Genomic DNA, 13,024 nt, shown 5'->3' on the forward strand with positions numbered 1-13,024 from the left:
TGGAATCAATCCAGGGCCACGAGGACAGTCAGCTCTCCAAGGTGCCGTGCTGACGCACAAGACACAGCTGTGTGCCTTCTCCCTGAGTGCATGGGGCGTGGGGGGGTGCATGGGGGGGCTCGCTCTGCCAGCCTCTGCTGTGCACGTTTCCCCATCCAGGCCCAACGGCTCAGTGACTGTGACCCAGGCACACTGGTAGGCGGGGCCCATCACATCCTGCCACCCCAGCCCCGGGAGACTGAGCCACAAGCAGAGCCGGTCTCTGGTCGAGATCTGGTCGAGATCTGACCAAGAGCCAGATGTGACCTGGGTTCTCAGCCCTACCAGGTCCCCAAGGGTGACAGGCAGCCGGGGTGACGTGCTCACTCCAAGCACACAGGCAGAGAGCATGCCTCCAACAGGAATTCTAGGGGACCACCCTGCCACGCAGGAGGACCCCTGCCCACGTAGGCTGAGGGCTGGGGCCACAGCACAGACACCCTGCAGCTCACCCGTGAAAACGTGGTCCTGGTGTCTCTGGAGTGTGGGCCTGGCGCTGACTCCTCCCCATGGGCTTTTGCCCTGGGCTGATTTAGCTCTTTGTGCTGAGTCCTGGGAGGTCCCCTAGAAAACTGTCCCGTCTGCGGGTGGTTCTGGGGACCCCGGCACACTGTGGTTATCCTTAACGTCTAGGAATGTTCCTCTGACCCTTGAGCTCCCAAAGCCTCCCTCCTCCAAAGCACATCACCCTTCCTCTCCCCAGGGGGTCTCTGAGACTGGCAGCAGCGGCACCCTCGGGGGCTCATCTGAAATGCAGATTCTCAGGCCTGGGCCCACCAGTTGAGTCCGTCTTTGGGGGTGGGCCCCTGCACCGAGGTTTAGCAGGCCCCAGCTGGTTCTTATCCACAGCAAATCCGAGAAATGCGGACCCAGAGGAGGGGTCAACAAACCAGGCCCCGTGAGCCCAATCTGGCCTGTGGCAGGCTTTTGCATGGCCTTCAAGCTGAGACCAAGTTTTCACATTTTTACATGGTTGGGGAAAAAAAAAGAGTAATACTTTATGACTTGTGAGAATTACATGAAATTCCATTTTCAGTGTCCATTAACAAAGCTCCAGTTTTACTGGACCGTAGCCGCACTCCATCCTTTACAAGTAGTCTCCGGCTGCTTTCACGCCAAGGGCACAGAAGGTGCCAGGCCTCAGTTATTTATTTTCCAGCCCTGAATTGGGAGAGTGTGCCAGCCCTTCTCCGGAAAACCTGCTTCCCCAGGATGGAGACTCTCCGGCCTCAATCTATGGCCATTTCTTTTCTTTTAAGATTTTATTTATTTATTTGACAGAAAGCAAGCAAGCACACAAGCAGGGGAAGGGGCGTGGGAGAGGGAGAAGCAGACTCCCCGCTGAGCAGGGAGCCCAATGCGGGGCTCGATCCCAGGACCCCGAGATCATGGCCTCAGCCGAAGGCAGACGCTTAACCAACCGAGCCACCCAGGCGCCCCGGTCTACAGCCAAAACCACGAGCTCTGTTAAAAAGGATCAGGCCCCAAGCGGTGTCACTTACGTGAAGGCCCCAAGTCGGTAAACCGAGAGTTAACACCGAAGCTAACTGCACTTTCGACCCTAGAGCAGAGCCCTCCACCAGTCAACATGGCCCTTCCCGGTCAATCCTGGGAAACTGGCTGATGGACCCCCCTGCTCCCCTTAGAGGGGCGGCCTTGCCCAAGACATTCCTTGCTAGTATTCTTTTATTCTTTTGTTTTTTTAATGCTCTCTCTCTGCCTTTAAAAATCTTTCTTTCAGGGGCGCCTGGGAGGTTCAGCTGCTGTCGGCTCACGTCATGATGTCAGGGTCATGAGATCGAGCCCCACGTGGGGCTCCACACTCAGCGAGGAGTGTGCTTGGGATCCTCTCTCCCTCTGCCCGCCCCCCTGCACTCAGTCTCTCTTGCTCTTTCTCTAAAATCAATACATAAATCTTTAAAAACCTCTCTTTGGTTCGGCTCAGTGGAGATCCCCTCTACTCACCAGACAGGATGCTGCCCGACTCGTGAAACATTTAACAAAACCAATTAGATCTGCCCATTGACTTGGTTGAATTTTGTTTTTTAACAGATCCCATTCACACCACTAAGCTGGCTGAATGCAAAAGACGAAGGCAAGTCAAACAGTACGGCCTGATACGGACGCGCCCTCAGACTTCTCGGGAGGGCCGAAAAGTGGCGCAGCCAGCGCGGAGGACGGTCGGCCGCTGTTCCCACGATCAAACACAGAGTCACTATCTGATCCAGCAAGTGTGTCCCTGGGTCTACCCGCTGGGAGAAAACTAATTTGCTCCCAGAAACGTGTGCGGAAAGATGTTTACAACAGCAGCGTTCATTTTTTTAAAGATTTATTTATTTACGTGAGGGGGGAGGGGCAGAGGGAGAGAATCCCAAGCCGACTCCGCCCTGAGTGCAGAGCCCGATGCGGGGGCTCGATCTCACGATCCTGAGACCATGGCCTGAGCTGAAATCAAGAGTCGGACGCTTCGCCAACTGAGCCAGCCACGCGCCCCCCAGCAGCAGCATTCATCAACCCGTGTCCATCAACAAATGGACACAGAAGCCAAGTGTGGTCTGTCCACACTGGACGGACTGTGACTCAGCCACGAACAGGAGTGAGGCACGGGCACACGCGAGCACGGGGACGAGCCTGGAGAACATGGGGCTCAGCCGCTAAAGGTCACCTGTCCTATGATTCTGTTTCTATGCAATCTCCAGAAGGCAAATTGCTGAGACAGGTGAGGGGTCCAGCGGCCCGGAGGGGGGGCAGTGGTGAGGGTCAGGCCGTTAGCCCGGTATGGGTCCCACTGGAGCAGTGAAAATGTTTCCTCTGTGAGTGTACTAGCAAGCGCCGAATTACACACTCCACCAGGTGAATGAACTCTGCGGCACATAAATATCCTGAGAAAGGTGTCAAAAAGCAGCGCTTTCTGACCTGGAAGAGTGGGTGGGTCACGGCTCGCGGGACTGCGTCCTCGGGAACAGAGCTGCTGGAAGTGCCCCGACGCCAGCCCCACCCCAGGAGGCAAGCGGTGTGGGCGGCCGTGCTCAGAAGCCTCTGCAGGGACCAGGCATTGCTCAGGGGTCCCCGCGTGCGATCCACAGGGCCGCTGGTTGAGCAGGGTACAGATGGCATGTGGTTGAAGTGTTCTGGCCGGTCACACGCGGTACGAGCCGGGCACTGAGTACGCCACACGGTGGAGACCGCACAGCCGCGGGGCCTTGGCCGGACAGCCGGAGCAGCGCGGTGCTGGGCGAGGCTCACGGCCGGGACAGGGGTGCAGTGACTCTCCCCGCACACACAGGCCTCGACGGGCACTTGCTTGCAGTAAGTGCTTCCGGTTCTTTTTAGAGAGGTACCGGGGCTCCCGGGTGGCGCAGTCAGCTAAGTGTCTGACGCTGTGGTTTCAGCTCAGGTCGTGGTCTCAGGGTCGTGGGATCGAGCTCTGCATGGGGCTCTATGCTCAGCAAGGAGTCTGCTGGAGAGTCTCCCTCCCTCTGCCTCTGCTTACTCTCTGACTCTTGACTTCAGCTCAGGTCATTGTGTCAGGGTCATGAGATTGAGGCCTGTGTCGGGCTCCGTGCTCAGTGGGGAGTCTGCTTGTCTCTCTCCCTCTGCCCCTCCCCCTGCTTGTGTACTCTCTCAAATAAATACGTAAAATCTTAAAATCAGGGGGAAAAAAAAGAATTCTCTCTGCTCTCCTCTGCCCCGCCCCGACTTCACACTCACACTCTTCATCTATCTTAAAAACAACAACAACAACAAAAATAACTAAAACCAAAAAGTCCCTAAGTACTTCCAGGTCCAAAGCTCAGGACTGAACCCCGAGATTTGCGGTCAAGCTGCACAGACAGCCGTGCTGAGTCCAAGCGTGGGGTGCTTGGGGCCACTGCTGGGTGGGAGCCGCCTGAGAGGTCCCCTCACCAGGCAGGCACTGCACGGCATCCAGGGGCCCTGCCAGGAACCACAGGAGTAGGCCACAGCGGACGTGAAGTCCCCCCCCCCTTCTGGCCCTCAGCACCCCTGCACCTGCGTGGGCTCCCAGCACGCGGGGGTCTGGTCTTCATACACCCCTGCTGGGGCAGGCCAGAAGACCCCTCGGGATGCTAGCCCGCCGCCAACGGAGGCGGTTCTGTGGGAGCCCAGGGGGCAGCCACGTGCCACTGAAGACCCCAGAAGCCCCCTCCCCTCAGCCTGGGATCTGTGCAAGGGCAGCAGCGGCCTCGGAGCCAGGCCTTGGCTTCCCCAGAACGGACAGCTGACCGTGGCGCCCTGTGACAGCCAGCAGTGAGTTCAGCGGGCAAGCCAGTTTGGCTCATTTACTTAAAAAGGAAGGTGGTGGTTAAAACAGCCAGGAGAACCTGTGGGATTCAGGGAAGTTCGCTGAATCAACGTAAACATCTTGGGGCTTCTCCAAATTTCACAGCACCCAGAACACTCGGCAAAGCAAAAGCAGGGAAGGGCTTTCGGTGAGAACTGTTTTCTTCTGAATCCCAAACGTCATTCCTCACCTCAATTTATGACTCACGATATCCCGTCCCTTCCAAGAAAAGCCACAGCAGGAGGGTTACAGGCTCTTTCCTAAGCCTGTGGGCGGAGGCCCAGATACCCACCCGCACACCCTGCTGGCACTCAGCCAGCCTGGTTCTAGGACATTCTGTGCCCCTGGGGCTCTGTCTGGGTTCAGAGTAACTTCAGGAGAGGTGATGTTGGGATGTGTCCAGGAAGGGAGTGGCCTCATGCCCCTGCCTCTACGGGACTGTGGGGTCACAGGGCAGGTGGCTCCCGAGGCCATGGGGCCCGGGGGTGTGAGGAGCGGGCTCCGGAAGCTTGTCCCGACAACTCGGGGCCTTCCCGAGGGCAGTGTCCCTCACGTGCCCTTGAGCTGGCAATTCTGTTTCAAGGCCTCTGTGCACGGGAGTCCTTGTGTCCCCTGCGCTGAGACGGACGACTCCACGTGAGTTCCCGAGGCGCTGGTTTTTAACAGAGAAAATTAGGCTCCGCTCCCGCGTCCACCAGTGGCACGTACACACATGTGGCCCTGCTCGTGGCCCGTGGTGTCCCGTCACCCGGCAGCGGGCTCAGCCCCGTGGCAGGGGCTAGGAGCAGGTCCCCGTTTCACGGAGGAGACTGAGGTGCCAGCAGGCCCCCCAACCTGCCCCCGGGTCCCTCAGCTTCAAGCAGCCGAGCCGAGGTTCAAATGCAGCGTCCACACCCGAGGCCAGGCTGACCCTCACGAGCTGGGTGGCCCCTGTGGTGCCATCTCCTGACCGTCAGAGGAGGGGTGGGGGCTCCACATTTCTAAAGACCCTGCTTTTCAGTGGCTGCTCAGGCCAACAAGGGCTTACCTGTGTGGTTGGAAAACTGGACAGAGTTCAGCGCGTCAACCTCAAATCCCAACACCTGCAAGACAGAGAAGGAACGGGTGGGAGAGAGCCAGGGCCCCGGCGGCAGGCAGGAGGCTCCCCCGAGTTGGGCTCAAAGTGCGCGCTTTGGTGCCGTGCTGTCTGGTGAGGGGCCGCGTCCGGAAGCGTGTCGGGAGCCGCCAGCCCGGAGGGCCGAGCCCCTGGAAATCTGCCAAGCGACGATGCCTGCAGGTGCACGACGCGAGGCGCCCATCTGCTTGGACGCGGACAGACGGCTGTGAGGCCCTTTGCTTCGAGAATGTGGGTGTGAGGCCGCCACCCTCGGTGGGGGGGCAAGGCCAAGGGCTCCCCACGGGACAGCACAGCTGGCCACTCCGTCCCCAGAAGCCTGGCTCTCACGCTTCCGCTGCAGTGCCAGCCCTGGCCCGCTCGAGGCTGGGGGGACCTCAGTGTGGAGCCACGCTGGCCTGGCCTGGGGTGGGACGGCCACCCCGCGGCTGCCCCACAGCTGGGCACGCGCCTCCCGGCACACGGAGCAGGTGACCGCGCACAGGTTCCAGGTGCCACAGGGTTACAAATGAAGCTTATAAAGAGTAAGAGCTCCTTCCTCAATGAAGGGGAAGAAAGGTTATGTCCAAAACGGCCCGGATGCCTCCCCAAGCCAACGTGGACAGTTGTCTGCCGGTGAAGTGGCAAATCCCATGGCAATCTTTCTTTTTGTTCACCTTCCCGTTTCTCCACATTTAACAGGCAGGTGTGGATTAAATCAGGCAGCAAGATGTACGGATCGCTGCAGAGCCCCGTGGGGGATGAGCCACATTCTCCGCGGGGCCCTTCCCATGACCCCAGGCCCTCAGAGGTGATAGGCATCGGAATACCGCCCAACCCATCCCTCGGCCTTCGTGTCCTACACTGGCCCTGGGTCCCTGCCAGGCCCCACTGGCCTCCACCATCTGACCTGCCCAGCTGGCCCTGGCTGGCATCATTGCAGACAGACCCAGGACCAGGGCCCTGCTACACGGAGCATCCACTGCGTCCCTCCTCGTCCCGCAGAGCCAGCTCCCTGAGGAAGTCTGCCCCGTGCTGCACAAAGGCCTCTGGGGCTCGGGGTGAGGGTAAAGCCATGAGCTGCCAGCCACCACAAGGTGAAGCCCAAACACCCAGGAGCAAACCAAAGCCGCATCAGTGTGGGCAGCAGACCAGGGCCTGGCCAAGTCCTCTGGACCTGGGGGAACCAGGCAGGCCCCCAACAAGAGCAAAGGGTGAGTCCCTGGGTCCATCAGCCCAGGGGGCCCTCACTCAGGCCTTCCTTCTGTGTCCCCCAGCCCTGTGCGAAAGAGGCAGCCTGGGGAGGTCGGGGCTCACACATGGGCTCCAACCACAACCTGTCTGTGGGATACTCGAGTCCAAACGGGCTCGTGGCCAGCCCTGACTTTGGAGCCAGGTGAAACCACATCACGACAGCCAAGTGTTTAATCTGGATTCTGCTCCTGTTGAGAGCTGGGCTGTCCCCCTGGCGCCTGGCACTGCAAGGGGCCCACAGCTGGACATGGGATTGAACTCGCCAGGCCGAACCAGGAAAACCATGCCACCCGCTGGGACGAGTGTGGCACAACCAGCCTTGCCTGGAAACCCAGAGGCACGTGCTCACCCAGCGCTGGCAGCTGTCTCCCCGTCTCTGCCTGGTCATGCCACCCTGGCTGGGTCCTGCCCAGGTCACCACACGACTTCTCGGAGTCTCTGCGTCACCCTTTCCTAGGGAAGCACAGCCCTCGTTGACCCGCTCCGTCCCTGCACACAGCTCCCTCTGGGTTCGCACTGGGCCCACACCAGCAGCCAGCACCTGCCGGCAGGAGGCCACCGAGGGGCCAGCCTGTCAGCCTGGAAGGACCCTGTCTCCTCCCCTCGCCTCAGCGCTCCCAGCTACATCACACCCACCCCCTCTGTGGCCCCCAGGGCTCCCCCGCCACGCTGACCCCCAGCCCCACCGTGCCCGCACAGCTGCCCTCTGGGACGGTCAAGGGCTCCAGGAGGGCACGGGCCTGTTCTTCAGGACACGTCAGGGACAGAGCATGGCTGCTGACGCAGCCACCACACCTCTCTGGACTCTGTCTCACTGGCGCCCTGCTCCAAACACCCATGGGTGTGCGTCTCCCCTCTATCCCTCCCACCCTGGCCGGGTCTCAGTTCACATCTAGGGCTGAGGCCGCCCACGGGCTGCTGGGAGACCCCAACCACACAAGCCACACATAAGCAGTGGGACACCAGCAGGCACCGACAGAAGGGCCAGAACAGCTGCCCTGAGGGGGTGTGTGACGTCAGAGCCCCATGAGCCCAGCGGCTGATGGAAGAGTGGATGGAACCCCAGGGGAAGGAAGGGAAGGAGGCCTCAGAGTGTTAACACCCCCATAAACCAAGTGCCACTGTGTTCATGTGGCCCACTGACCTTTGGACTCTCTCCCTCCCCAACCCCAGGAAAATGAGAAAGAACAAAGGAGCCTTTTATGATGCTGGTCCACAAGGACAGGACAGGACACCCAGTGGGTGAGAGATTTCGACAAACTCTGGAGACACACACATACTCCACAGGGCACAAGGACACTGAAACCTCAGTTCCCACAGACGGGGTGGGAACAGTGTCCCGTGGAATATGCCAGAGAAGGAGACAGTGGGAGAGGTGGAGCGATATAAGGAGAAACACTGGAGGGTGTGTGGGAGAGACAGGGAGAGCAGGAACCAAGGGCCGTGGGTGGCCAGTCCCTGGTCGTCCCCTCCCTCTCCTGCACACCGATGACTTCCCAGCCTCTTGCCCTACTCACCCCAACACCACTCACCACTCTCCAAGTCTCCCCTGAACCTTCAGAGATAGGCCCCCCTACTCTGGTGGTCTGAGAGGCTGCCTCGGGGCAGCTGGGTGTGGGGAGTGGACATCTGAGAGCTGCTCACACTCCCCGCTGCCCACGGGGGAGGGGTTCCACAGGTGAGCTCCCTCTGTGATTGTTCACTGAGCCACACACTTGTGACAGGTATCTAACAAGTGTCTCTAAAATATTTAAGTGGCTATTATCAGACCTTAACGAAATAAAACACAAATCACCAGTCTCGTTACACAGTTAAAACCGGCCCTTTGCAAATTTGCCTGCCTGACGCACCGCTTCCTGTTCCCAGCTTCAGCCAGCACTGCTTCAAATCCCCTGGCATCCTAATCAAGTCTAAAGAAACAGCTTTGAAGCGACCATGACACAAATCCTGAAAACCCTGCCAAGATATCCTGCTCCAATGCTTCCGGATGTGTAGATAATTAATCCTTTGAAGCTGGCAAACTGATCGGGGAATGAAGTCCTTATTTCATGCTTCGGAACGGTAGTGAGCCGAGCCCCAGGCCAGCTTCTCCACTTCAACAGCAGCAGCGGCCGGGCTTATTACTCAGTGCACGTGCTGCGAGCAGGGCACGCACCACCGCGGGCACGCCACTGCGCAGGCGCGGGCCGACTACCCGGCAAGCAGGCGCCACGGTGGCTGGGCCCTGCCCGGTCCAGCCGGCATGCCCCCGACCCCGGGCGCCGGACCCCGGGCGGCAGCGCCCCATGTGGGCTGGCAGCCCGCGCCGAGCCCCTCCCCACACGCCCCTGCGGGCCCTGCGCCCCTCCCGGCTTCACGCTGGCCTCACAGCTGCTTCGGGAAGGTGCAGGGGCCGGGGGCGCACAGGGGCCTCGGCGAGAACCGCGCTCTAAAAGCAGGCGGCCGTCGGCAACCTGGGGAAGCCAAACCCGCCGAGGCGATGGGCGCCCCGTGCTCCGCTTCCTTTTACGAAGGACCCACACTGGGACAGGCGCGGTTTCTCCATGAAAGCGAAAACCTCTGTGCCCCCCCGCCCTTGGCGTGAACAGGGACTAGCTGTTCGTGAGTGCGACGTGGCTGCTGTGAGGTTCCGGAAAGCGGGCACGGCGGTGCCTGGGGAAACACCCGCCCCGCCCCGGGGGCATGACTGCCCTGGTCCCCCTCCTGGACTGGCCCCTGCCGCAGCGCCCCGTCCTCCCCGACCCCCGGGGGAGCTGCACCGCGCCGACTGCCGACTGCCGGGACAGCATCGCCCGGGTCTTCCCGTGGGGGAGGCTCGCAGGGCGCCATGGTGAAGCGAGGAGCCCACGGCCCCAGCAGCCACGCTCACCGCGCACAACCGGGTCTGAGGGTGGAGGCACCGCGGAGGGGCCTCGCTCTCCCACGATCCCGCCCGTGGCCCCGGGGAGATGACGCAGGTGAGTCCACGCTCGCCACGGGCGCGCGGCAGGGCAGGTGTCTGGGTGCAGCCGCGGAGGGGCACCAGCCGCTGGATGCGGAGGGAGTCCGAGCGCTGGGCCGCCTCAGGGCGCGTGCGAGCAGAGCGGTTGTGCAAGCCCGGGGCACGGAGAACTGTTACCAGAACCGAGCCACGAAACGTACTCAATGAGATGAAAACAAATGTGACAACTGGCCGAGCCTCCGCCGCCCTAGTGACTGTACTACCTTTACCCTGAGCTCGGCTCCTGAGCGACAGGCCTGTGGCGGGGCCCGTGTAACGGAGGCCACCGCCACCCAGCTCTCCGCCACCCACGCTGGCAGCGTGCGGTCACCACGGAAACGGGCGCACACACAGGAATCGGCCTCCCCACCCCCCACTTTTTTAACATCTACAGCACAGCAGCACACAGTGAAAAGATGCAAGAGATACTTCAAGAAAGAAAAAGAAGAAACGCAGTTCAGCCCAGGAAGGATAGCCTTGCCACAGGAGGGCCCCCCCATCTCCCCAGGCAGAGTCCCCTCCTCCCAGCCCTACCGGGCTGGCGGCCACGCAGGGGTCCTGGCCCTCCTGCGGCCCTCCGTCTCTGTTGGAGCAGCCTCCTGCAGGCCTGCGTGCTGGTCCTCACCCCCCCAGCCCCCCCGCTGCGTGTCCCCGCACTCCATGAATTCCACGTTGTGGTTGCAGAGCTGCTGTGCGCTTTCTGACCCCTCAAAGCTCTGAAACCCCTGTGCCACTGTGAGCAATGTCCTGAAGGTCGACCACCTTTCTCTCAGCCCCCAAGACTTTGTGCAGAACCTTGCCTTCTCAGCCTCTGCTCTAGCACCCGGACTCGGTGGCGTTTTAGGGTTCTGGGGCGCCCCTGTGACTGTGGGCCCACCATCCTATGCGCCTCTGGACGAAGGCTGGCGTGGCCAAAACCCCAACCTCGGGCTCCACTAGCAAACCCACTCCTGTTTCAGAAAAAGCGCAGAGCCTTGGCCAGGAAGCCCCCGCAACAAAGCACGCTCCCTCCCCCAAGCCAGCCCCTGGGCCTCCACACAGCTGCCGGCTCAGTGACCACGGAAGCACAGCCACGCCGAGGCGGCAAGGGTCTCAGGCTCGACAGAACCCCTGAAGGTCACAGCCAGTCCAAACCGGAGGCATTTCTGGCACAGTCCCAGGCTGGGCACACTGCCCGTGGAAGTGGCTCCTCCCCCTGCCAGAGGCTGGGGGTGCAGACGCGCGCACGGCATACAGAGAGTACCCCCATGTCCTGCGAAGAGAAGGCCGGAGGGGTCCCACCTCCCATGCCTCTCAGTGTGTGGGGGGGACATCTGCAGCGACTCATCGGGGGAGGGGGGTTTCAAAGACTCCGTCGTAGCCGTCCAGCCACCAGAAGCGAGCGAGGACAGCCGGGATGCCGGCATGCAGTCAAGCTCTGTGGCCTGACCCCCATAGCTGCCATCTTCTAGACCCGGGGCCCTTCCTGAGGGCGGCCTGGGCAGGTGACGCATGTTCTCACGGCAGATCCCCCTCACTGCCACATCATCAACCCACTCTGCTGACAGCCACGCAAGACACGGTCATTAACTCTGCAGCTTGGCGGGCAATCCGCCCTCGCGGGGACGCAGAGCACTCAGAACAGCAGGAGTGGGGAAGCTCTGGAATATTCCAGCACCGCTCCCCCATCCTGCCCAGACCACCCCGGCTCCTCCGGGGGAGGGGGCTCACTGTCTTCAAGAATCCTCACTACGGCTTCTTTTGTAAGACCTCCAGCTGCTTCCACAGGAAATGAGAATGAGGAAAGAGGGGACACCACAGTGTCATGTGACTGCTGGCATCCTGATCAGCCTCGGGGCTGAGTGCCCGGTGTCCTGCCCACCCCCTGGGACCACTCAGCTCCACAGTTCAGCTCTACCTACGTCCACTGTCCTCTGACCTGCAGCGGGGACTCCCACTGGAAACAGCCCTCCATCCCTGAAGCAGCCGGCAGCTCGCCTTCAGTCCCACGGCCATCTTTGCCCATGTGTGTGACCCTGTATCAGCTGGCACAGCCCTGGACCCCCGAGACCCCCGCCCTGCTTACGGCACACCCCACGCCCTGACTGCCAGGCTCACAGTGCTCAATGCCAGGCCCACGGCTCCCTGCCAGGCCCTGCACAGGGGCCGTGCGCTAGCAGTCAGGTTCTGCTGCGGGGGCTGGGCTGCGCTGCAAAGCCCTAAGAGAAGGGGCCTCACCCCAAGCTCCCAGCAGCACCCAGGTATGGACGGGGAATGTCTGCTCTGGGTGGGCAGGGAGGCTAGGCATTGCCCCTTCGGCCAACCACATGATGTTATCACACGGCCCGGGGCCCCACGCCTGTTCCTTTCTTCTTGAGAAACTCCATCATTTCTTCTGTTCCTCGATGTCACTCTTCCACATTGCTGTCTGAGCAGAACACGCTAGTTCTATTTCAAAAGCTCCATGTGGGCATGCCCCAGCGATGACCAGGCCCATGAGCTACAGAGCCAGCGGCCCCTGTGTCACGTAAAACCCCTGCGCACAGACGCACCTCCCTTCCAGAGAGCACAGTGCTACCCTTGACCCCTGCGAGGAGCAGTCTCTTAAACAGGAGCCAGGGCCCCCCTCGGAGCACAGCGTGTGCACACGCACACACGTGCACTCATTACACATACACATGCAGACACAGTGAGAGAAAGATCAGAAAGTGGGACCAATTAGTTCTTGCTTTCTCCATGACAGGCAAAGAGGAACAACAGAAATCTTAGTCCCAAACCAAGAAAGAGAGTTAGGAAATCAAGAAATTAAGCAATGCTGGATCTTCTTACAGAAACAGCAAAAGCATCACCTAGGCTGCAGGGTTGGCACATATTCTGGATCAGCCCGGGACTTCCAGAGGCCAGGGAAACGGGAATCATCACAAGTGGCAGGGAGTGAAGCAAGCAGAGCTACGTGTCCTGGAGCACGAGGGAACATTGCAGAACACACTTGGACGTGTTCCCAAACACAACACGCCACCTCCAAGGATGTGAATGTCCACATCGGGCAGGAGGGTGGTGCCCTCTTTCATGTCAGCTGTCTTGTACTATTTGCCAACACGGGCATCACCAGGAAAAACATTAAAGCAAAAACCATGTCTTTCGAAGGGGGCAGGGTGACACTCTTCTGGTATCTTCCAAACGCAGTTCTGCCACAGAAGGCCCTTCCATCCTAGGAGTGCTAAGGGGAAAAAAACGTAAAGATCTTCCTCTGAAGAAGCCACCTGAGGCTCCAGGGGTTCTTGAAGGTGAAAAGCTGGAAATAACCCCCCCCCCCCACTGTCATGGGGACCCCGCCGTGCCTGCGTCCCCGCAGCTCTGCAGCTTCGCTCTGGTC

General features: G+C 60.5%; 1 protein-coding gene across 1 annotated transcript in view; it reads right to left on the reverse strand.

Annotated features, from left to right (window-relative positions):
• The window catches only part of PDXK (pyridoxal kinase), a 29,165-nt gene that overhangs the window by 11,554 nt on the left and 4,587 nt on the right, over nt 1-13,024 (reverse strand). Inside the window, exon 2 of the mRNA XM_040621855.1 lies at nt 5,370-5,424. Coding sequence (XP_040477789.1) covers nt 5,370-5,424 — 55 coding nt within the window. The remainder of the gene's footprint in view (nt 1-5,369; nt 5,425-13,024) is intronic.

Source organism: Ursus maritimus, unplaced genomic scaffold, assembly GCF_017311325.1.
Source record: "Ursus maritimus isolate PB19 unplaced genomic scaffold, ASM1731132v1 scaffold_4, whole genome shotgun sequence".
Taxonomy (NCBI): domain Eukaryota; kingdom Metazoa; phylum Chordata; class Mammalia; order Carnivora; family Ursidae; genus Ursus; species Ursus maritimus.